The 21,769-nt window shown below is 42.9% G+C and overlaps 1 protein-coding gene across 7 annotated transcripts in view; it reads right to left on the bottom strand.

The window, feature by feature from the left end:
* Positions 1 to 21,769, bottom strand: part of LOC101167344 (lymphoid enhancer-binding factor 1) — a 39,980-nt gene that overhangs the window by 15,763 nt on the left and 2,448 nt on the right. For 4 of the 7 annotated variants that reach the window (XM_011476189.4, XM_011476197.4, XM_011476176.4 and 1 more), the window contains exons 3-4: positions 20,635 to 20,777; positions 2,634 to 2,766 (exon numbers count right to left, since the gene is read on the bottom strand). In XM_011476189.4, coding sequence (XP_011474491.1) covers positions 2,634 to 2,766; positions 20,635 to 20,777 — 276 coding nt within the window. The remainder of the gene's footprint in view (positions 1 to 2,633; positions 2,767 to 20,634; positions 20,778 to 21,769) is intronic. The other 3 variants (XM_011476205.4, XM_004065900.5, XM_078943712.1) reach the window with 1 other exon arrangement.

The raw sequence follows: 21,769 nt of genomic DNA, 5'->3' as shown, positions 1-21,769 counted from the left end.
TTGGATCAAATGTACATAAAAAAGCAAAGACAGCAGAGGACACAACAGGAAGAGAAACTGATAAAGTACCATAATCTTGTTTGTAACTGTATTTTTAACGGATACTGCCGTTACTCTCAGTACTGAATCCATTTTTTTTTCATACGTTTCTGCATCCTTTACATCCCTAGCTGTTTGTCGCTGCTGGTTCACAACTGGTTAATGACACAAGTGCAAACACAAGCTAGCAGCCAATGACAAAGAGGAAAAAAGGACAAGGAAATAGTTTCACGAACAGAAGAAATAAAGCCAAAATGACATCAACAGGACAAACTCATCCTAAAAAAACTTGGATGGGAGCGTTTCCTTGGTTTGAAGAAGCATAGTCCTCTACAGTTGTAAGATTTGTGATTCTTCAAAAAGACCAACTCTGACCTCACTATTTAACAAGGAGAAAAGGAGAATCATTTGTTCCTTGAGCTATGTTCCTCTTAGTGTGTTTCAGCATCCTTAAGCTGCATAATTGCAGCTTCTTCTTAACGGTGGCGGCAGCCGTGCTCCCTGTAGGCACGGGATCGGCTCAGACTGACTGTTTGGACTAACCTCTCCTTTCTCCACCTCCTTCTGGGCTTCAAGGTCAGGAGGTCTATTTTCCAAACAGAAGGCAGTGAAAACGGAGCTGCAGGATGACAAAAATCTGTCTGACTTGAAAATCCCTTCTTCTCCTAAATCAATTTGTTTCCTGGTCTTTCCCGGCAGGTCAAGCAGACATCAGGAAATGCTGTTCATGCACAGACAAGTGGAATGCAGCTCCTCGCAACCCAACACACCAAAAAAAGGAAAGGGCACATGCGTCCAGATTAGCACCATCTTCCAAACCCCGCTGGAGCCCGCCTTTCCTCCCCTGCTTCTCTCATCTCTGGTCCTCCTCCTTCTCTCCCCAGGCTGGGATCTGAAGGGGCATCCCTCCTTGGAGAGGCAGCTTGAGAGGGAGGCTTATATCCCCAAAGCCAATGTTGCGACGCTGGATTCATGGCGCGGATAGTCCTGCTTCCTCCTCACTAATCCACCGCCTAACACTCCTTTAGGGCCCTCCCAAAGGGAGAAAGGAAGGAGGCAAGAGGTGAAGCAGCAGGGGAGGAAGAGAGAGCCCCAGCGTGTTAACCTTGTCACTCACACCTCTATGATGCCTAATCACACCCGCTCGCTCCTCATTTTACACATTCCCGTTGGCGTCCAACGAAGCCAAAACAAGACACACACTAGCTGGATACAGCTGGCGCTCATATTTAAACTCTGAATGTTAGATTTGCCTTTATACACGGAGAAATTAGCAACAATTCTCCTCCACCCCCTCCCTCGGTGCGACCTTCCAGCCCACATAGAGGCCCTCTGCATTTTAGAGCCCATAATGAGAAAATCCATGATTGTTTTTCATAATTAACGAGCGGATCAAAGTCAGAGCCCGCTAAAGGAAGCAGAGCAGCAATTGGTCGATATGAGAGAAAGAACTAGAGGGACAGCAAACGAGGAGAATGAGGGGAGATTTGGTTTTCAGCGTGTTCGGCCCAGCTCTACCCATACATGAATATGCCTAGGGAAATCATTTGCAGCTAATTTTGCAACTGGATTGCTTGGACATGGATTTCTGTTAGGCTCTGAATGCCAAGATCAAATGCTAAGGAAAAGGCCCCCCAGGTGCTTCTTTCCACTCTTCGCTGTCAGAAACAGGGCGAATAGGAAAATGAAAAGAAACTGCCGCTGAATTCTACGTGACAAGAACTCCTCAAACCCAGCGAGTGCACCTCTTGCTTTGTTACCTGTTTGTTCTTTTTTACTATGTAGTTGGAAGGTAAAAATATCCCAGCACGTGTGTCAGATGTATGACATATGTGGAGCTTAAATCTCACAGGGCTGCATCCCTTGTGCTTACATCCTTATTTATAGTTGGTCCCTCAGAACTCCTCGTCTTCATCGCCTACATCATCCCCCTCCTTTTCAACTGGCAGCCACAGAAGAAGAAAGCAAAGAAAAGCGAAAACGGTGCAGGACAAAACTATGTTTGGCCCGCGTCTCTGTGGCATCAAGCGAAGGAGCTGCCAAAGTTTCCAGCTGCGCGGGGCTGAAGAGCCCGTCCAAACAGCAGAGGAGCTTCTCCGCAGCTGTCAGAGCTACAGCTTGAAGTTATTCCCAAGAGGCAAAGAGTGCAGAGGGAGAGGGCATCAGAGCTCAGCGTGCCATCCCACAGGCTGCTTCAAATGAATTCTCACTCAGAGATGTTAGGAGGATGACTTTGTTTTGACATATTTTTAGCAGGAGCATCTCTGATTCTTGACAGAGTTGACAGTTGTAGTTAAATAAAAAAACACACACACCAGGTATCAGCTCAGTCACATGTAGATCTAGTTTGACAAAATCCTGCATCTCGTGCTTTATTTCAGACACAGAAAACTTCAGGGCAGTGAGATAAACAGGTTTTTTTTTTGGGTAAAAGCCCTTTGGGGGCCACATGACAGCACTTACACCTAAATATAGTGAGACGATGCTCAGAAAAAGTTGCATTGATCTGTAAATAGCTCTGCCACAACATGAGCGGCTTTCAAACGAACGCCATGGACATGCCGCTCACTGTGCAACACGCCTGCTTCTCCTACCTTGTTTGTTGTTGGCATCTTGTGGGTGGAGGCCCGAATGAGAGCCTGGGGCGAAGTGCTCGTCGCTGTACGTGATCAGCGGGGTCAGTGGGTGGACTGCATGGGACGGCTGCACCACGGGGACTTTGTTGGACTGCGGAGACAAGTGCAACTGGATTTAAGAACGGTGTGTAACTCCAATATAATGCATGGTAGAGAACAGGTGAACTATTTCCATCTGGCTTTAAGACTTTGCTCAAGAAGACACTTTAAAAAATGTTGTTGTTTTTTTCGCTGTGCGCCCAGCAGTTCAGAACTTTGTTTAGCCTAGGTCAGCAGGACTACAAAATTCCACTCCCTGAAGACAAGAGGGAAAACAAGGCAAAGAGGGAGCGTGTGCAAGTTCTGATAGAAACAGAAAGAAAGATGCACACAGAAGGGAAGCAAGCGAGCAGTGGAGCAAAGAGTGGAGGGGGGGGAGAAATGAGAGACTTGCAAGGTAGTGTTAGAGCAGAGGTCTGAGGCGGGAGATCAAAGGCAGTCATTAGCCGGTGAATAAGGGGAGTTCATTACAGAGCAAGAGCTGGGGGAAGAAGAGATGAGGGATGGAGGAGGAGGAGGAGGAAGGGACGGGGGGTTGACTATAGAGTAGGGGTGCAATGGATAACACGACTCACGGTTCGGATCGTGTCACGGTTTTAGCGTCAGGATTCGGCTAATTTTTCGGATCAGTTATATGGGGGAAAAAAACACGGGAATAATGATGAGCGAGATGCATACGAGGAGGAGGGTGGGGGTGAACCATGGCTAGTGTTCCGTACGGATCACTGATAATCCGGGATCTGTTGCACCCCCACTATGGAGAGAATGCGTGAGTAAGACAGATGTCTGCAGTGGTGCCTAATGTAGGGGTAATCACGTCAACAGTGGCTCCTCATTCTGCGCTGACTCAGAGGGAACTTGCAGTACCTCCTGACAATTAAAACCGACCCAAACAGGCACAGCAGAACCTCAGCCAACAGCTCTCGCACGCTTAATCTGGACGAAACACATGGGAGTGTTTAGTACGACTAAATCTGCTTTAAAAATTTGAACCCTGAGGCAAGCTGGAGTCCAAATATCACCTTAAAGACCCACTAAGATGAAGGTTGTATTTTTGGTGTTTTTAGCATGTTATTGTGTCATTTTTCTGATGTTTAAAGAAAAATAAGCTTAAAATTGCATTTCTGAACATTTCCTCTATTCAAATCGTAGTGAATCAGGAGCAGATGAAAAAAGATACTCTTTATAAAAGCTTGTAATTGTTGCGTACAAACTACAATCGGCAGGCCACATGGTCCCTGCTCTGCTCCATTCCCATGCATCCACTTGCAGACGACTAGATCCGTGAACGTCTTCATTCTCCTCGTCTGAGCTGGCATCTGGCTCAAAACTGATTAGCTGCAATATTGCTCTGCATTTTTGTTGCACCGGTAATGTTAGGTTGTTAGGTTGTTGCAGTTGCTCCACAATAACGGTCCCGCCCACAACTCGGAGGCAAATTTCTAGTGAACAATTGCTGCGCTGCAGAAATTCTGTCATAGGAAACAACACCTTTTTTAAAATTTTGGCTAAAAATAGTATAATCATAATTAAAAGACAATTGGGAATGCTTTTGCAGGAGATCAAAAGATGATCAGAGTGGGACTTTGAAGACATGGCTATAATTTCTTCTCAGGTCTGACTCATGTCAAAAATACAGCTGTTTCTAAAATTAACAAGGAATGCACATTATGAAAGCTAAACTTTTTTCCATAAGGTTGCTGTGTTTGTCCTCATAACATGTGACTGACAGTGACATTCCTGCAGGACTGAGTGGGAACTGGAGCACATTCTGGCCCACTCCCACAATACACACATTCACCCCACCCAAATGCCAGCGAGGTTGGAATGTCTGGGTTTGCCCGAACCTTGCACAGACTGGCACCCGTGAGACCTCCCCCTTTGTCCCACCCCTTCCTCTTTTTTAATTCCTTACATTTGCGCTCACACCAGCAAAACGACTGAACGTGTGGCTTCATTTGCTTCCGACCCCTCATCTGCTGGAGTCCCATCTCTTCTGCTAATTCAGCTTCGGGTTTCTGCTCTGTTGTGAGCCACAAACTGAATCATCAACCTCAGCAAACTCTTAAATCTGAGTCACTGACATAAAAGAGGAAGCTGATGGGACTAAGCGATTTAGCCGAAATGGGTTTTTGACCCCCTGGTCACCAAGGGTCAAAGGTGATGGGATAATCTGTGATTGAGGGAGTGTCCATCCCCATCCTACAGAAAGGAGAGCTGGTTAATAACGTGACCAAACCCAAAAGAGGGGGCTATCCAGGGCTGATGGGGGGCTATATGCATGCCCACACCACAGGCCAAATAATAGCTTTCTCACCCATGTTACTTTACGCCTCTCCACTCCCATTTGTTATTCTGTGGGAAAGAGATAAGAACCACGGAGATTACTGCTTCCTTCACATTTTCTTCAAAGTGTAGTAGAGGTAAAATAATAAAATATATTAATAATAACTGCCAAATGACTGTTACTTTCTGTTAATAATATAACCGCTTTTTGGGCTCCATATGATATAAAAATAAAAATGAGAAAGAGGGAAAATTGAAGAAACTTCTCCAGTAACCCCACCAGTTACAGCTGTCAAATCCCATTTTTCTCAATTTCCTGATAATCTGCCACCATTGTGAAAAGAAGAAAAAAAATCCACCGTGGAAAAACCTGCAGCTTTCTATTTGGGTGCATGCTCCATAGTTTTCTTTTAGAAGAGCAATCTATTCTCAATTGAAATTTAACAGCTTCACAGGGTTATAGATAAAAATAATAGTTTTTTTTTTTTTTAAGTGTCAACAATCATCGTAGAGGTGCAGTTTTAGCACAGAGTCCAAAACACTTTCCAGCTGTTGAAAAATTCCCCAAATCACAAAACACTTAACCAGTTCCCTGGACAAAGTGGTTGGAGACTCTCAGCTGAGTGGAGGTAACACAACCTTCAAGCTATTTCATCCCCTTTTCAACTCCTCCCTAACTCCACAGACCTTCAGTAGCAGCAACCGTAGCTATGAATGGTAGATATACTGGAAAAGTCCTTTATTTTATAGGAAAAAGAAAAGGGTTTATGATCTTTTTGTTTCCAAACAAAACACAAGCAAAAAGGTGGCAATAACTAAAAAAATGTTCAATTTTTGGAATTTTAAGTCCTGGTCTTTTAAAAGAACCCTTCATGTGGTTTTGTGAAACTCATGGTGTGGAACTGGAGCTGGCAAAGTCCTAAAAAGCCAAAAAAAAACATCACTCCGTTTCAGCTGGAGAACCAGTGACTTGCTGCCTAACTGGAAAACTTGAACCCAAATGTGAGACACCACGCCAGGTGTCCGTGAGCTTTTGTTTTGTCATATTACCACATCCTGTCATGGTGGCTAAGCATGAATGCGTGTGCTTCCATGGGTTTGCGTGTCACGCCGAGACTATCCCTGCTATATTGCCTTTTTAGCACCACTCTTCTCACGCCTTACAGCCCAGCTTTTGTACTCCCCTCAATTATACCACTTCTGCAGAGTGGAGTGGGGGGGGGGGAAAAAGGAAAAAGCAGGAATTTTATAATCACTTCCCACTTCTGTAATTTATATGCAATGAGGACTCTTTGCGCCTGCAGCTACAATCAAGTGTGTAGAAACCATGTGAGGTGTTTCACAAACAGCTGGGGAGATGGCACTCAAGTGGTGGCTATGGATTCCCATGCTGCTCAATCTATTCAATCAGAAGGCCTTCTCGCCCCAAAACTTCACCTCACCCACACATAAGATTTTCTGCTCACTAGAGAGAAAAAGTTCTAGGAAAAAAAAGACCCATAATAGACGAAAAATATATATATATAAAAAAAAGATGAGGCAAGAAACTGAAACCGTAAAACGGAATTATTCTTCCTGCAGATAATCATTTTAAATTACATCAGGTTGATCACTAGTGAGAGCACACCCTTAATATATGTAACCAAAAATTCTTTTGATTATTTTCTTCTTACTTACAATGTGCACATAGAAGGAGCTTATCTGGACAAAGCCACTGCAGATCCTTCGAGCTTGAGTATGAAGCAAAGGTGTGTCCAGTACTGGATTCCAACAATCAACCCCAGACCAGGTGTTCACTCTCAGGTGTATTTACGAGCTAGTTGTCCAACCTTTGCTCAACAAAAGAGAGCAAACATCTGCTTAAAGCAGTGCAAAGAACAGCAAAGAAAGGGCACTGTACCACCCTGTATACCAAAGCCTATGAGGACCAACCTGTGGAAGCCTAAATAAATAACCACTTATCAATCACTGAATACAGCCAGATTTGAATGACAAGCTAGAATACGTACCTCACAGGAAAGACTCCTGTGGCCAGAGTGCTTATTATAACCAGGGGAAAAAGCTTCTACTAATGACTGGTAACCCATGTTTTTCCCAGAGTACAGCTGATAGACTCAAGCAACCACTGTGACCCAGATCAGGATAATATAGGGGTCACCAAACACCCGGTACTGAGATCTGACGCAAAGCCATGTAATCACAATAACTAATGGTAGCATTTTGATTTTTCCTTACAAAAATACATGCCACATAATTAAAGTTCAAAATGTTGTTGTTGTTGGCTTTAAGCTTGAGTCATAAAAAATGGGTCATGTTTAGAGTGTGGTGTTTTATCGTTCCCATTGCACGTGCCTCTGTTACCTCGGTAACTTGGATTGTAACCCTGACAAATTTTCTCTGTTCCAACAGTGCAACCTACTAGAATGCTAGAGGATCTGCAATTTGCCCCAACAGCTATACTACTGTCACCATCTTGTATGGCTTAGCGTTCTGTTGTTTTAGTGGTGAGACTGTTTCTACCATGTAACCCTTGTGCTATCCTAGGCACTTTAACGTTGGAAGCTGAGTCATCTAGACCCACTAGACAGTGCTCTGAACCTTTTTTTTCAATGATTTGTGATCTTCACTGGTGTCCATGGATTACATGAAATCTTTCCACCTTTATCCACCTTTGTCATGGTAGGGAGAACACGTCAATGTAGGGGTGGGATCATCTAAGATAGCACAAGGGTTAAATACCCCATTAAATAAACTGTAACTCCAAACAAAGTCTTTTCCAACTGGTGCTTTCATAAGGTTACATCTATGATATGTTGTGCCCTTCAGTCAATCAATTTATGAAGTTATTTTTGGTAAGTTAGAGTCCGTCGATGGATTGGCAAACTATCCAGGGTGCACCCTCCCTTTGCCCAACAGTGCATGGGATAGGCTCCAGCCACCCTGTGACCTCAAAATCATTATGCTCCAAATACTCTCATGTCAAATAAAATCTATAATCTGTAAAATGTCCCACAATCTCCCAATTCTTTATTTCCCAGTCAGATAATTTACAGTAAACATGCTATAGCACTACTTGTGATTCTGTAAGCCTCTCATACATAAATTACATACATAAACAGGAAAACCTAGAGGTCAAATATGTTTAAAATTTCTTCATGGTGCAGGGACCAATAAGAACTGCAACACATACAGGCTGCAAACAAACACAAATAAAAGCTAAAAACAGCACAGTCTTCTATCCCACCACCAAACTCGAGTGAATAAAACAAGATGGATTACCCATCATCCTTCAGCTGGCATGAAAAACATGCGCTTGCAGCATCCCATCACGTTAGCTCTGCTGCTGACATTCTACACATGCAAGGCAGATAATATGTGTGAAATGTGCCTGCCCCAGATTAAAAGACTTTCTTTTTTATAAGCGTTCAACTCTTAATTTCTGTGCAGCACGGTACTAACAAATGGAGGGAACAGATCATTATAAATAATACAGTTGCTATTTTCCCTCACATGTTAAGAAAAGGAATTAGCAACAGTACAGGAACTTCCTGTGAAACAACAAAAAGCTCCATGTAAAAGTTCCCAAAGCTTTAAAGTGAGCTGTTGTACGAAAGCTTGTTATAACACATATAACAGACAGATATTATGGATATAATGTGGATATAAGGGAATCGCTATTGTATTAGTTTTACAAAATGACTGCTGGTGCAACCTCCAAAATATTAGGAAGTCATGGTGATGGGGCTTAACTCTAAGTCTTAGAATTTTTTGTGGGTTGTAGCCATCTTGATTCTTCATAATTTAACATGATTTTAAAAAGCTTTAAATGAGTCAATTATTTACCACAAATGAATATGAACAGTTTAGCCAGGGGTGCTACTTTTCTATGTGTGTTTACATTTTTTCCTCTACTCTGAACTTTATCTGAAGGCTCAGAAAACAGCAGGGTGGAACCCTTGATGACATTCATGAACATATGAGATGTAATATTCTCAATGATTGTTGGGCTTTACTGATATCCTGATCCACAACTCAAACACACAATGTATCCGTAGCCTTCACTCCGCTTTTTACCTCTATTTAAGTGCTGTGTTTAAAAGATTGAAAAATAGAACCAATAAACCAACACCACAGATACAAGTTTTGTTTTACGATTTTGCTCTGCATGTTCACCGCTATCACACCCGCTCCAACAAGGAAAGCACAAAACAAAAACAAACTTTGTTTGGATTACATAGCCCTGATGTCACAAGTTACTGTTAGTTTTAATAATTAATAATATTATATGACAAACCGAAATTTCAGAGCCCTTAAAGTAGCTTAAGAAAGAGTACAAGCAACTGACTGACACTCAGGTGATATATTGTAGTTACATTTCTGCATTTATCCACATAATTATCAATCATTGTAAATACCTGAATCTACGGTTCACTATGTCTGTCATGTGGACAGTCCACATAGACATCCGTAGAGACTTAAGACTTGAATTGCTGCCAATCCACAACAATCCGTGCTCTAAATGGGACTCAGCTTCTTCACGGTTCTGTTTGCCGTGTGCATGTATGTGCGTGTAGTGATGGTGGGGGCTGGGCTGCTGCTATGGCCCTGGGCAAACTGCAGGATGTTCACCTTGCGGCGGGGCACGGGGCTCATTATCACAGCAGGACCTGGTCACATCAAAGGACTAAGGAAAGGGCAAACATTCTGCTGAAGTGCCACAGTCAGCAGGCCTGTGAGCACATAGGCAAACGCATATAGCAAAGGCAGACCGCACACAAACATATGTGAGCACCGAGTCCAAACCTTCTCTCACTTGAACACCAGATTGAAAAAGTTAAAAAATTCGAGAGTAATTTTTTATGAATAATAGAACACATAAAAGTTACGTTTTAGCTTTACTGAACTTTTTTTTCTAAACTGCTGTAAATTAAAAATAAAACCAGGAAAAACTCATCATTAAAGCTGACCAAAATCGGAACATTTTTGGAATATATTTCTTCCTAAATCAATCTCCATCCCGCTTCAGTCACTATTTATAGCAGCCTTGCTGCTGCATTAACACACTGCATGATTTATCATTAGCAGCTACATTCATGCCAGGAAGAGCAATGATGCCAACATCCACATCCAAAGACAGTCTGAGGCCCTGAGACATGTATACAAATAAAATCGCAACACAAGCTAACTTCGGGTAGCAGGAGCGCCAAAACCTTAGCCTCCGTACAATCCCACACAAACAGGGAGAGAAAATGCAGTTCAGAATGGGAGGAAAAGTGCTGATGAATTGCCTTATGCAGGAGCTTCATAGAACTGCCGAACAAGAGCGGATTTGCCTGCAACACCTAGATAGTGTTTCCACCCTCAGCTTTCACCCAGGTATTCTGGGCATGAATGGCTGTCAGTTTGGATTTGGGAGCTCAGCGTTGAGGGGAAAAATAGAGTCTAGTGGGGGTCTTTGTGTGCATCTACTTGCAGAGATGAGCGCTAAAGACAGTGCTCTTCGCACTAAGCCTGGACAAGCTCAAATGCAAAATTTCCCATTTGCAGAAAAGATGGAAATGGATGGCATAAGGACTGAAAGTGGACCAAGCAGCTGGCAGTGAGAGCACTGCTGTGTTAGCAGGTCAATGGTACACACACCAGGAAATGTGGATGGGGAGGTGATTCAAATGGAGGCTCCTGCCTGTGCTGAAGAGAGTACTGACCTAGTTTTCGTCTGTAGTTCCCTCAGACGGAAGCACACCCTCCCACATGATGTTCAAGAATAAAATGAATAAAAATAGAGATCAGAGTTAACTGCCAGTGATGACTTGATGCAACCAGAACAGGCTCAGGTTTGAGTTGTGACAACTGATTCAGTTTGTACGGTTATGTAATCCTAAAAAAGTAAGTGACGCTCTGCTCACCTGCATCTGAACCTTTGACTCTGACATTATTTGAGTCTTTTGTAAATAGGATTGAAACATTCAAAAAAAATTCTTAAAAATTGGACAGAATTGATTTGACCGATTTCTTTGTGTGTGCAGGTTTGTAAAAATGCATCTTCCTTCCAGTGCTAATGAGCTTTCATAGTTGTGGATGACACTGCAAACATTTCATTCACATCATGGATCAAACAACAATACAGGCAGCCCACTGCTTGGGTTCAATTCCCCGTTTTAAGGGATTAACTGGTAAAGTCTACCAACAACTGCCTTTCACCATGGAATTAGTCATTAATCAAACCACACATTTCAGGATTTCTTTCTTGCCTGGCGCACACGCCCCTGCTAAGGTCTGAATAGAAAGCAAGGAGCTATTCAGATCTGATCCCCCTTCGAACAAACAGCTTTTCTCCAACCCCACAGAAGAAGGGAACTCTTAAAGAACCTCTCCGTGGATCTGGAGCGGTCACAAGAAAACTCCTCCCCACCAATTAGCTTTGTAGCTGGGTTTAGTGGGCTTAAACACAAACAAAACAATGACCATGTACATGGCAAAGGGTGTCTGCTTATCCCTTGATATGTCTAAAGATATGGTAATTTTTGGAATACAAAAGGGACTTCTTAGTCCTAGGGCATATGGTTGCTGCGCCATTATATGGCACACTCATGCACCTGATGCCACAAACCTGAAGTGTTAGCTATATAAAGAAGGCAGCACAGATCTATTTCAGCTGGACTCATTCATGAGGCACAACTACAAGGGTCATAATTGTTTTTCTCCTAAGAAACCAAGGCAACGCAGTTTTTCCGTTTTGAGGTAAACTCTTAAACATGTATTCCAATCAAATTAGGTAAATTGAAAACAGGATCATTTCAAACTGGCTGAGAAAAGAGCGAAGTAACAGATTAATAAATGTGTTCAGGATCTGTCAGAACTGTAGCCCGTCTCTGCCAACTTCTACATGATACAAAGCGTTCAACTTCAGCCAATGTGTCTCAATAAGAAATGTTCCACTTTTGCTAAGGGTTGTAACAATGCTATGAAATGTGTGTTCAGACTGTGGTTCAGAAAATGATCCTTCGTTCCGGATGGAGTCCGCTTAATTTCTTCCGAATCAAGCTCCGAACATTGCAGTTGGTCTGTAGTCTGCATCAAGCAGACCATTCTGTTACGGACCAAAGTTTGCCAACAAAACCATGTGACTCAAGATCTCTTCAGTCATTGGCCAGGAATTACAACGACTAGTTTAAACAACAAGAGAAAGACAGACGTGCTGTGCTTTACAATCCCTATCAGGACAGTGGACTTATAACTTTATATTTTGATTACCAGTTTTGACAACAACACCTTTTACTTTTTACTTTGGTAAAGCCGAGGCATGCTGCAACGCCAAAACACGCAAGTGTTTAAAGGGTATAAAGGTACGCCGCTAAGTGTTTATGACATATTGATTATCGGGGAAACACTGTGTAGCACTGCAAGTGTGGGTCTCACCAAAAGATGTTTTATGGGCTTGCATTTATCTGACCACATTTAAATGAGTTTCTGTGTATCATCGTGGTGTTATGGCATTGTTTTGAGAGAATTCTGTTCAGGAAACTACAAGGTAGGAGACACAAAAAGCATTTTAAACACGCTTTTAACGGTGTTAAAATAAACGTTCTTTCAAGTAAACAGTTGGACTCTTTTTCTGTTTGATAACACAACAATCGTTAATTTATATTTGTCCGCGTCTCATCTATTGCTTCATTCCTACTCTGTTCACGTCGGCTACTGTGGCCGTTTTGGTCCAGTCGTTCCGCTCCGAGGACAGATTGTATTCAGACTGAGGAATCTCAGAGCAAATCGAAGCTCAGTCCAATTGGAAACGCATCGAGACCACCTCCAAAGATGGTTCCTGGTCCTGCATCAGGGTCCGCTTGGATGTATTCAGACTGAAACTTTGTTCCGGATTATCAGGGGAAACGAACTATGTTTCACTTAAAGCGGACCATAGGTCCAGTCTGACACTTAATGACCCTTAAAGTCAATTCATTTATTTTATTTCAGTTTATTTTGCACAGTCATATCTTGCTTTCCAAAACAGGTAGTTGACTTCGATGGAACTTGGAGCAATTATGATCCAGAAATCGGTTTAGGTTGGAAAAACCGACTTGAGGTGAAGTTATTTCTGTCACCACTTTGTCTACTTGTAACCGTAGAGTGAATTTAGAAACAACCATTCAGTTTTATGGCAAACAGCAGTTTGAGTGTCTGCCCTGCCAAAGGGAGACCTGGAAGTAAACCCCTCCCCTCAATATGTTTCATCTCAAAGATATAGCCATAGAGTGTGGGTGGATTGATTTGATGTTTTGATGCATTGTTTGATGACGGGCAGCTCAAAGTGGAGGATGCTTCTGTGATGTGTCTCCATTGGAGGACATGAAAAGCATCACCTGGCCCCTGCGTCGAGGGACTGTGGCTGATGGTGGATTTAAGGGTTCCTGTGGAGCTGGACGGTGGCTCCATTCATGCCACATAATCCTTTCAGCATGACCTTTATATTTTTAGAGACAGTTCTACCGCTCTGTGTCAGCCTAGCATTTTAAAACCTGTCGCAGACTTTAGAGCACTGATCACATCTGCATTATGTAACTCATTTATTTATATCCTACGAAAAATCTGGATTTTTCCATCACCGACTGTGTTTTCTGATGATCAAAAGAGACCTGGTACAGTGTGAGCTCTTCACGTCAACAAAAATATTCTTGCTAGATATCTTTGTGCGTTTCATCATCCAGCATGGAGCGACTGCAGCAGGGGGAAAAAAACAAAAAACACAGCTTGTTCTCTCTGCTGTGACACCAATACCTACTGACAAACTGCAGTCAATGAATTGTTTTCCAAAAATGCAAGTCTGCACTTTCATGACTGACCTCCTTTTGACAGCTTTAAATACCAAAAATCCAAACAGCCATGAGCTTCACTCTCCCAGCATACTTTGGAGTTCCTCACACTAAAGAGAAAATTGGAAGATTGGAATGAGTCTTTCTGAGGTAGGAGCCGCATGAAAAGGCAGGAGGGTTCAAACGGCGTTGCTGCGTATTAAGACGCTGAAACAGTTGCTCAAATTGGATGAGCTGCAGCAGGGAAGCGAGCTCTGCTGTTCTCCTTTGTGACTTGGGGCCACAGTGTTTCTCCAGCCATAGTAAATTGGGCGCCTGGGGCAGGAGCCTCAGCCAAGCTTGCATTTCGCAGCCGACTGTGGAGGGCATGAGGGATAGAGATATGGCACTAGATGGGGGACAGCGCATGGACGGGGCAGAGGGGGGGGGGGGGGGTACTGGAAGAAGTGGAGGTGACAGTGCACACATGTTTAAACACAAAGGGGACCTGGCTCGTTAGCACACTAACTAGCAAGCTCCATGGCAATCAGCACTCGCTATTCTTTCTACTCCCTCCATCCATCTCGTCATAAATAAGGCTACATCTGCAAGTGTAATCACTCCATTGTACTCCGATTTTCTGCTCTGCTGGGCAGCAGCATGGCAGCCTGCTTTTCAGCACCTCTCCCCTGAATCCCCTCCTCTTTCCTCAAGTGCCTCTGCCTGCTCCTGGCTCCTTCTCTGTGGCTGGTGAGGCCGGTGTGTCTCACAGATTACAGAGCTCTGGTCGCTCAGGTAACAAGAGTCACTAATCTGGCTGGGGTTGAATTACACATAATTGCTTCGGCACTGTGATTGATTTCAGCCTCGGTTTGGAAAAGACGATGCCCCCTCTACTCCCCCCACCCCCTCCCCCTATCACCCCCCACCACTCCCTCTCTGCTTCTCTCCAGCGTTCGCGAGCAGCAGCCAAGACTCTCCATCTAGTAGGAGGCAGGAGGCTTTGAAGAGATCAAAGCCAAGGCCGGGAGCAGTTGCGGGCCCTGGGAATACGGGAGAGAGGCTTTCTGCTCCTCAGCCCCATTTTCTAGCGTCATGTTGGATTGCAGCTGTATTGCATTTCGCCAGTTTTCTTAATGCTCTTGGTTTTGACTTTGACATCAGTGATCCCCCTCGGTTTCTTCAAAAAAAAAAAAAAACAAGAAAGGAGGAGTTAAAAAAACCAAAAGAAAACATGAAGAGTGTGGAAAGGGGAGAAAAGAGGGGGAAAGTGGAGAGAAAAGAGAAGGGGTAAAGAGATCCACAGACTGATTTTTTTTTTCACAACTCCATAATTGGCCAGTTCAAAGGAGAGGAGGGGAGAATGTAGCATTTGTTTCCAATTCTGCCGCCGATATGAAAGGAGCGGCAAACTTTTATGGGTTTCCCAAAAATTAAAGACAGGCCTTTTTTCACAGTCAAAGAACAGGGTGTTTTTATGGGCCAAGACCACACAAAATGAACTGATAGCAAAGCTCTCCTCTTTGTCCTCCCACCGAAATCTATGTAGTACAACTCTCATATGTTGGCACACATGCCAATCTGATCTGACGCTTAATTGTGTTGGAAATGGTTAGACCAAAATAAAGTGGTTTGATGTTTAGCAGACGAACACTGGAGGAGGCGTTAAAAAAAAAATGAGTGCAAGCTATACCCATCTATTCATTTAATGGCTTGGCCAATAAAGCCTGGTGGCAAGAAGGCACCCTTTGTACTGCAACCATGCAGGCCCTATACCAACCTCCTACACTGGGGACCATTAATATTTCAGTGCTGTCAGATACACATTGCATGTTAGCCTCTTTAGCACTTACACCCACAGCAGAAAGAAATAATGAGCTACTGAAAAATATAAAACTGCACAGAGGGGGTGGGGGGCAGAGCACGCCCTCGACTGACCAGAATCATGCAACAGAGCCGCTATTGATCATAGCTCCGTTTCTTTAGCCGGACAAAGTGAAGGCTGTTTCAGCTTTTCTGAAGTCTGACGCGGCCGTCAGGATTTGGAACCACAGTTCACCCCTCTGATCTTATTGTTCTCGCTTGCTGCAATTTAGCACACTGAATGCTGCTCACCTCCTTCCAGACCTACAGGCTGTCAGGATGACATCAAAACAAGCTATTCATGCTTTTACTTATTTTATGGCTGCATCAGGGAACAGTGGGATACTGTGAGACACATTTGTAAACTACTGCTAAGTTAGTCATGACTTACAGAAAAACTTTTAAAGGCATAAACAGAACATTTTGTGTTAATATTAAAAAAAAAAAAAAAGCTTCAAATCTGACATGTGTTTAACTGCATATTCTACCCAGGTCTAAAATTGCAATGAGAAATATCAGATATTCATTTAATCTGTTCCCAAAGCAGTAGGACAAATTTGAAATAATAATAATAATAATATTAATAATAAAATCTCCATTTTTTTTATCCACTTTTTCAGGAAGTCCACACCCCGGCCTTTTAGACAAAGTGGGCATCGGGACCTGACCCGTGGAGTTTAGTGGCAGACTTCTGGTGAGGAGTGAAGTCCTCTGAGCAGGTGCTGAGGCCCAAACACAAGTCTGTTCATACAAGTCTGACTGGCTGGCTCCAGGCTGCATGAACAGTTAAGCTTTATTCAATTCAGTGGGAGGACTGGGAACCAAGAAAATGTCATCATCTATGAGCGCTATGCTCAGAGCAATAGCACGCGCCCAAAAATAAGCATCAGCAGGGTTTGTCACGTGTACGGGGATGTGGGCTGTGATGCAACCGATTTCTTTCAGGAATGTAAAAAACTTTTTACAAACACGTACCTCAAACAATGATTCAATGTTTGATGCCTTTCCACAAGTATAAAAATGATCAAACTGGAACGACAGATTTTAACATTTACCCAGGACAATTTTAAAGGTCTTTCAATGACAAAACTGCCTTACAAATAAGAAAAAAAACAACATATCCCATACCATAACAGTGCCAAGAAAGAAACAAAAAATGTTCAGCAGCTCAAACTTTGATTGTCTTCTCCTTGTTCTCATCTTAAACAACAGCAACACATACTTGCTCTGCTAGCAGACAATTACTCTGCTGAGCTCCATTTAGGATGATGAAAACGCTGATAAGAGAATTGCAAGCACATGGCGTCATTAGAAATGTGCATGCTGAGGAAATGTGTCAACCAGCTTCACCACACCACAGCAGACGACATAAAGGGGGGAAAAATGGCGTTAACGGCACTGTTTATGAAACCCTACAACACAGAGGCAACAACAACAACAAACGCCAAATGATTCATTTGAGTGCTGGAGTCCCTGGTGAAGATTTTGCACAAACACGTTGCAGTGTGAGATCGGCACCACAGAGGACATTGACATCAGCGTGACAGTAAGAGGGGGGAACACAGCAGGAGAAAACAAATGCACTTCCTCCTGCTGCACAAATACAATCACTGGAACATTTTTTAGCAGCCTACATTTATTTTAGATGGTCCTCAGCTTCCTAAAAATCCCCTTTCAGCTATCATAGAAGTTCCCACAACACGTCCACGCTGTAGAGACACAAAAAGGAACCCCTTAAAGTGCCAGAAGCTGCCATCTAAAACATGATGTGTGAACATGGAAGGCAGCTGATAGATGCAGTGTTCTCTTTAACAGGGATCTTCCACGGTAGCACTGAGGGCATGAGCTCAGGACACACATGGCACTGAGGGACACCAGAGCAGTCCCACCAAATCCCGTTAGGTAAGCCTGGGTTAGTGATTCCACGCTGCGAGACGCTGGCTTGCAGATCCGTCACGTTACCAGTACATCAAAGGAGAGCGCAGTGCTGCGCCCCCCCCCCCCCCCCCCCTTTTTTTGCCATGAGGATCTGCAATTCAGGGTCCAAAGGCACTAAAAAAAAAGGAGCGGCTCCCTGAACACTCACCAACAACCAGCACAGCAAACAAACCTAAAAAATCAGCAATGCTTACTTCTGTTTTTTCCCTCTTCAAGCTGTTACTCAAGACCCCCAGCATTGTTCTTACACAGCAGGAGATCACAAGCCTCTTCAGCATCAGGTGAAAGTCCTGAGCTGCATCTCCACTCAAAAGACTGACCTGAAGGAGAACTTTTTCTCCTCTGTGTGTCTTCACTGAAGGAAGCCATCCCACTCTTCAGGGAGGCCTAATGCTATAAAGCTGAAGTGTACATGCTCTAAACATGACAGAAGTATGCTTCAAGCAGATTTTTGGATTTTTTTAAGTATAGACTGACCCTTATTTTAAGGTTAATTCTCTTTTTTAGAAGCTGTTTTTTAAAAATTCCAGTCAATAAGGCAGAGGGTGTTTTTGAAAAAGCTGCCCTATTTTAAAAACAAGTTACTTTTTTTTGAAAAAAAGGTTTCCTACAATGTTTGATATAAAAATGTATGTATTGATACATATGGTTTCTTCCAGTACCCATCAGGATAAAAAAGAAATAGAACAAATATGTTTCATAAAATGTATGTAACCTCTGTGGACCCCAGCTAATATTTGAACTAACCCCTCAAAACACACAGGGCCCCAGTTAAGCAGAAAGACTACTGTGGTAATCTAACTCAAAACGTGATGTCCATGCATGTGGACGCCAGGTCTAAAGAGGTTAAACAAGGAAAGAAATAGCCTAAACGCAAGCGTCTTTACACCCAAATCTGAGCTCTTCTGGAGAAGTCAGCTCATTAAGCCAGAGGTCCTAAAATCTGCTGACAATCAGCAACTCCCAAAAGCTCCATCACGAGTAGACGGCATGTGCAGGAATGTCATGGTCAATGGAAATCAATCTAAACTGCCGGGATTGGGGGCGGTGATAGGGCTGGGGATGGAAGAGAATGAAAGAGAGAATGTGCCTTTGATCTCAGTGAAAACTGATCCCAGGCCTGCAGATACTATGGCTGCGGTGGCCAGCAGCAATGGCAACAAGCTGACATCAGTGAGAAAGCCAGAGGACTTGTGTTCCGTGATCCTTCCACCAAGCCTTGGCTCGTGTTATTTGGTTAAGTGAGAGAAGAGCGTAGAAAGAACTACCGTTTTATTGAAGACAGGGTGAGAGGAGGGGGTGGTGGTGGTGGTGGGGAAGGGTATCAACCACAGAAACTGAAATGAAGCTTGGGCTTCAGAGGTTCTGGGAACAAGTGAGACGCCTAACCGCCTGGCCTACAACATCTGTGCCGGGAGGTAATTTCCTTTTACAAAGTCAGCTGGTCTCCATACAGACTTTGAATTTTTTTTTAATACCATCAACCAGAAAACAAGCCATAAAGACAGCTTGGAAAGTATCCTGAAGCACATTTCAGAAGGTATTGCAGTTTGGAAAGTGAACCAGTCATTTCTTCTCCAGCATGTTGCATAGTTTCATGCTGGAGCCTAGAATGCAATTTTATCACCATTTGATAAGAAAAATTGCATGTGAAAGGAGATTCTTTACACGCAGCATGTGGCATCTGCAATTACATCCTCTGTTAAAAAGTGATTAAAAGCAGGATTACTCCTGCTGTCTGCGTGCACTCAAAGGAAACAACTTTCAGTCATTCACGTTGCAGTCTTTTCCTTTGTGTGGGGGACCCACCTATGGACAGACTGAACATCTCTTTGTCCAACCATGTCAGATAGTGAGACATGGTCCAAAAAGGATTACGGTGGACAGCTGCTGGTACACTTTGTGTTTTATGTCTGCCTTGGGAGGAGAAATTTGCAAATGGGACAGACACAGGAAACTGCCAGCGAGAGACCTGCAGCTGGCCTGAAATTAATACCACCATCTTTTTTTCCAACATTCACCAGACAGTAGGAGAAAATCTTCTACAAGGGAATTTCAAAACATGACTTTTTGCACTCAGGCCTACTGAGTCATGAGCTATTTAAGAGGGTTTACTTGGGGTATAACGGTCGCAAAAGCATCACTTGACTTGGATGGGAAATATTGTAGATCACTTGGTAATTTTGTGGGCAAAAAAAGAGTATTTGATTTGCAGTTGTGCAGAGTGGTTGACAGGACAGGAGTCAACACTGCTAACAAGTAAAGCAGAGACCAAAAAAAGCTTTTTCAGTGAAAAGCTATTTAGTTAAAAAGCCTAGCTGAATTTCTAGCAACACATTATTAGAAAAAAAATAATGTTTAAGCTTTTGTTTTGACCTAGCTAAAAATATTGGCAAAATGGTGGAATGAAAACATAACAATAATACAAAAAGGAAATATTTTAACGATTTTCTCTGGTGGTTTTTAAAGCATACTGAAAGTAAAGTTTCAAAAAAATCCATAATAATTTGAGAGAAAGTCTGTATTTTTTTTCTTCTTTGACTTGGGTTATACGCTGTAACTGTGCTGAAATAAACCCCCAAAAATAGGATTTTAGCACACAACCAAAACTGTAAAATTCATAGTGGTGCCTCAGTTTTTACTTGAACGGCTGCAAAATGAAGTTAATTCTTTGTTGGTCAGTCACAGCTACGCTTCATTCTTTTTTTTTCTAGTGTTTTCTCCTTTTTTTCTTTCAGAGAGGGGAAAAAGGTGACAAGCCCCTGCTTTCAGCATTCAGTTATTAGCTTACAAAAAAGTTGTAGTGAAATAAAATAAATCCCTTTATCTATAAGTATAAAATGTTTTTTAACCATTTCCTATTATAAAAGAATTGTAAACCATCTTTCTCATAGCTATAATATTTCACTATACGCATTGTTAAACTCAAGCTTGAGTTTATTGTATAAACAAATCCAAAATGATGTGTGGATATTATTTTCTCTAAGCTGTTAAACCATGATGTGGTATAAAATAATATAGACAAAGTAAAAGCCGGTACTTACCGTTCTGGGCATGGGCGGTGAGAGGGAGCCATTGTTCATGTAGGAGTCGCTGTTCATGTTCATCATGATGTAACCTGGGTAACTCGGGTACACGTGGCCTTTACCGTACATGTCCGCATGTTTTCCTAAAAAACAAGAGTCCGCTTAAAAAAACGGATGAAAAGAATCCATAAAATACAAAGACAAAATATTTGCAAAGAGGACATTTTAATTATATAATATATATTTTACAGTGGAACATCAAAAACAACCAAATCCAGGACAACAAGATGTTCTAAAATGCGCTTGGGCTCAATATTCTGAACAGAAGTCTGGTTCCGAGCCTCACCTGGTGTAAAAGCTGTAATGATATTACTGCCTATTGCTTTAACCTCTGCCCCATATTGCCACAGCCTTTTGTTTGTGCCCTTTCTCCTCCATGTTGGAGAGGAGTGTCGTATTATGCAGAGGAACAATGGAGCCCCTCTGTGCCAATTAGCGCCAATTAGAAGAACATACAGACTGTGTCAAAACAGGAGACGCCCCAACTGTTCTTCAATGACCTAAGAGGGGGAGCTTCATACAAGAGTCCTCCATAAAGCGCCACTCGCCTCTCAGCTGTGCAATAAGGGGGGGGGGGGGGGGGGGGGGGGGTGATGGCAACATGGATCTTGTTTTGAGAAGAAGCGGGCGTTGGTTTTTATGGGGTCCTATTCAAGAGTGAAAGGGAGACCAGAGGAGGACACACTCCTCCTCTAAAGCCCTAATGATGACCTGGAGCAGCAGGGTCAGACCACAATAGCCAGGCAGGAATGAGTCCCAGGGGCCCGAAGCAGCATGTTGCATGTGATAGCGTCGATCCATGTGAGAGGATGTTGGGCATTATTATAAAGAACCAGGTGTAAATGGGATTGTGGGAATTGTAGGCCTGAACTGCAATCATTTATTTTAAAGTAGTCACTTCCTTCTTTTTTTAATTTTTATTTTCATTTGATAAATTGTTTTCAACAGGAACCCTCACTGGTGGAACCGGTAACAGGTAGCTCTGTTTATGAATGCAAGGCGTGTTCTGACTAGACCTGGATCAGGACAATCAGCAGTTCTGATCCAAGGGGGCCCACAGCATGACCCCTATCTGTTTGGGTAAAACAACTGT

This window comes from Oryzias latipes (genome assembly GCF_053564925.1).
Source record: "Oryzias latipes strain Hd-rR chromosome 1 unlocalized genomic scaffold, Olatipes_Hd-rR_3.1 chr1_Y".
NCBI classification, from domain to species: domain Eukaryota; kingdom Metazoa; phylum Chordata; class Actinopteri; order Beloniformes; family Adrianichthyidae; genus Oryzias; species Oryzias latipes.
Note: the sequence above shows the minus strand (reverse complement) of the source record. Positions and strands in the feature narration are given on the sequence as shown.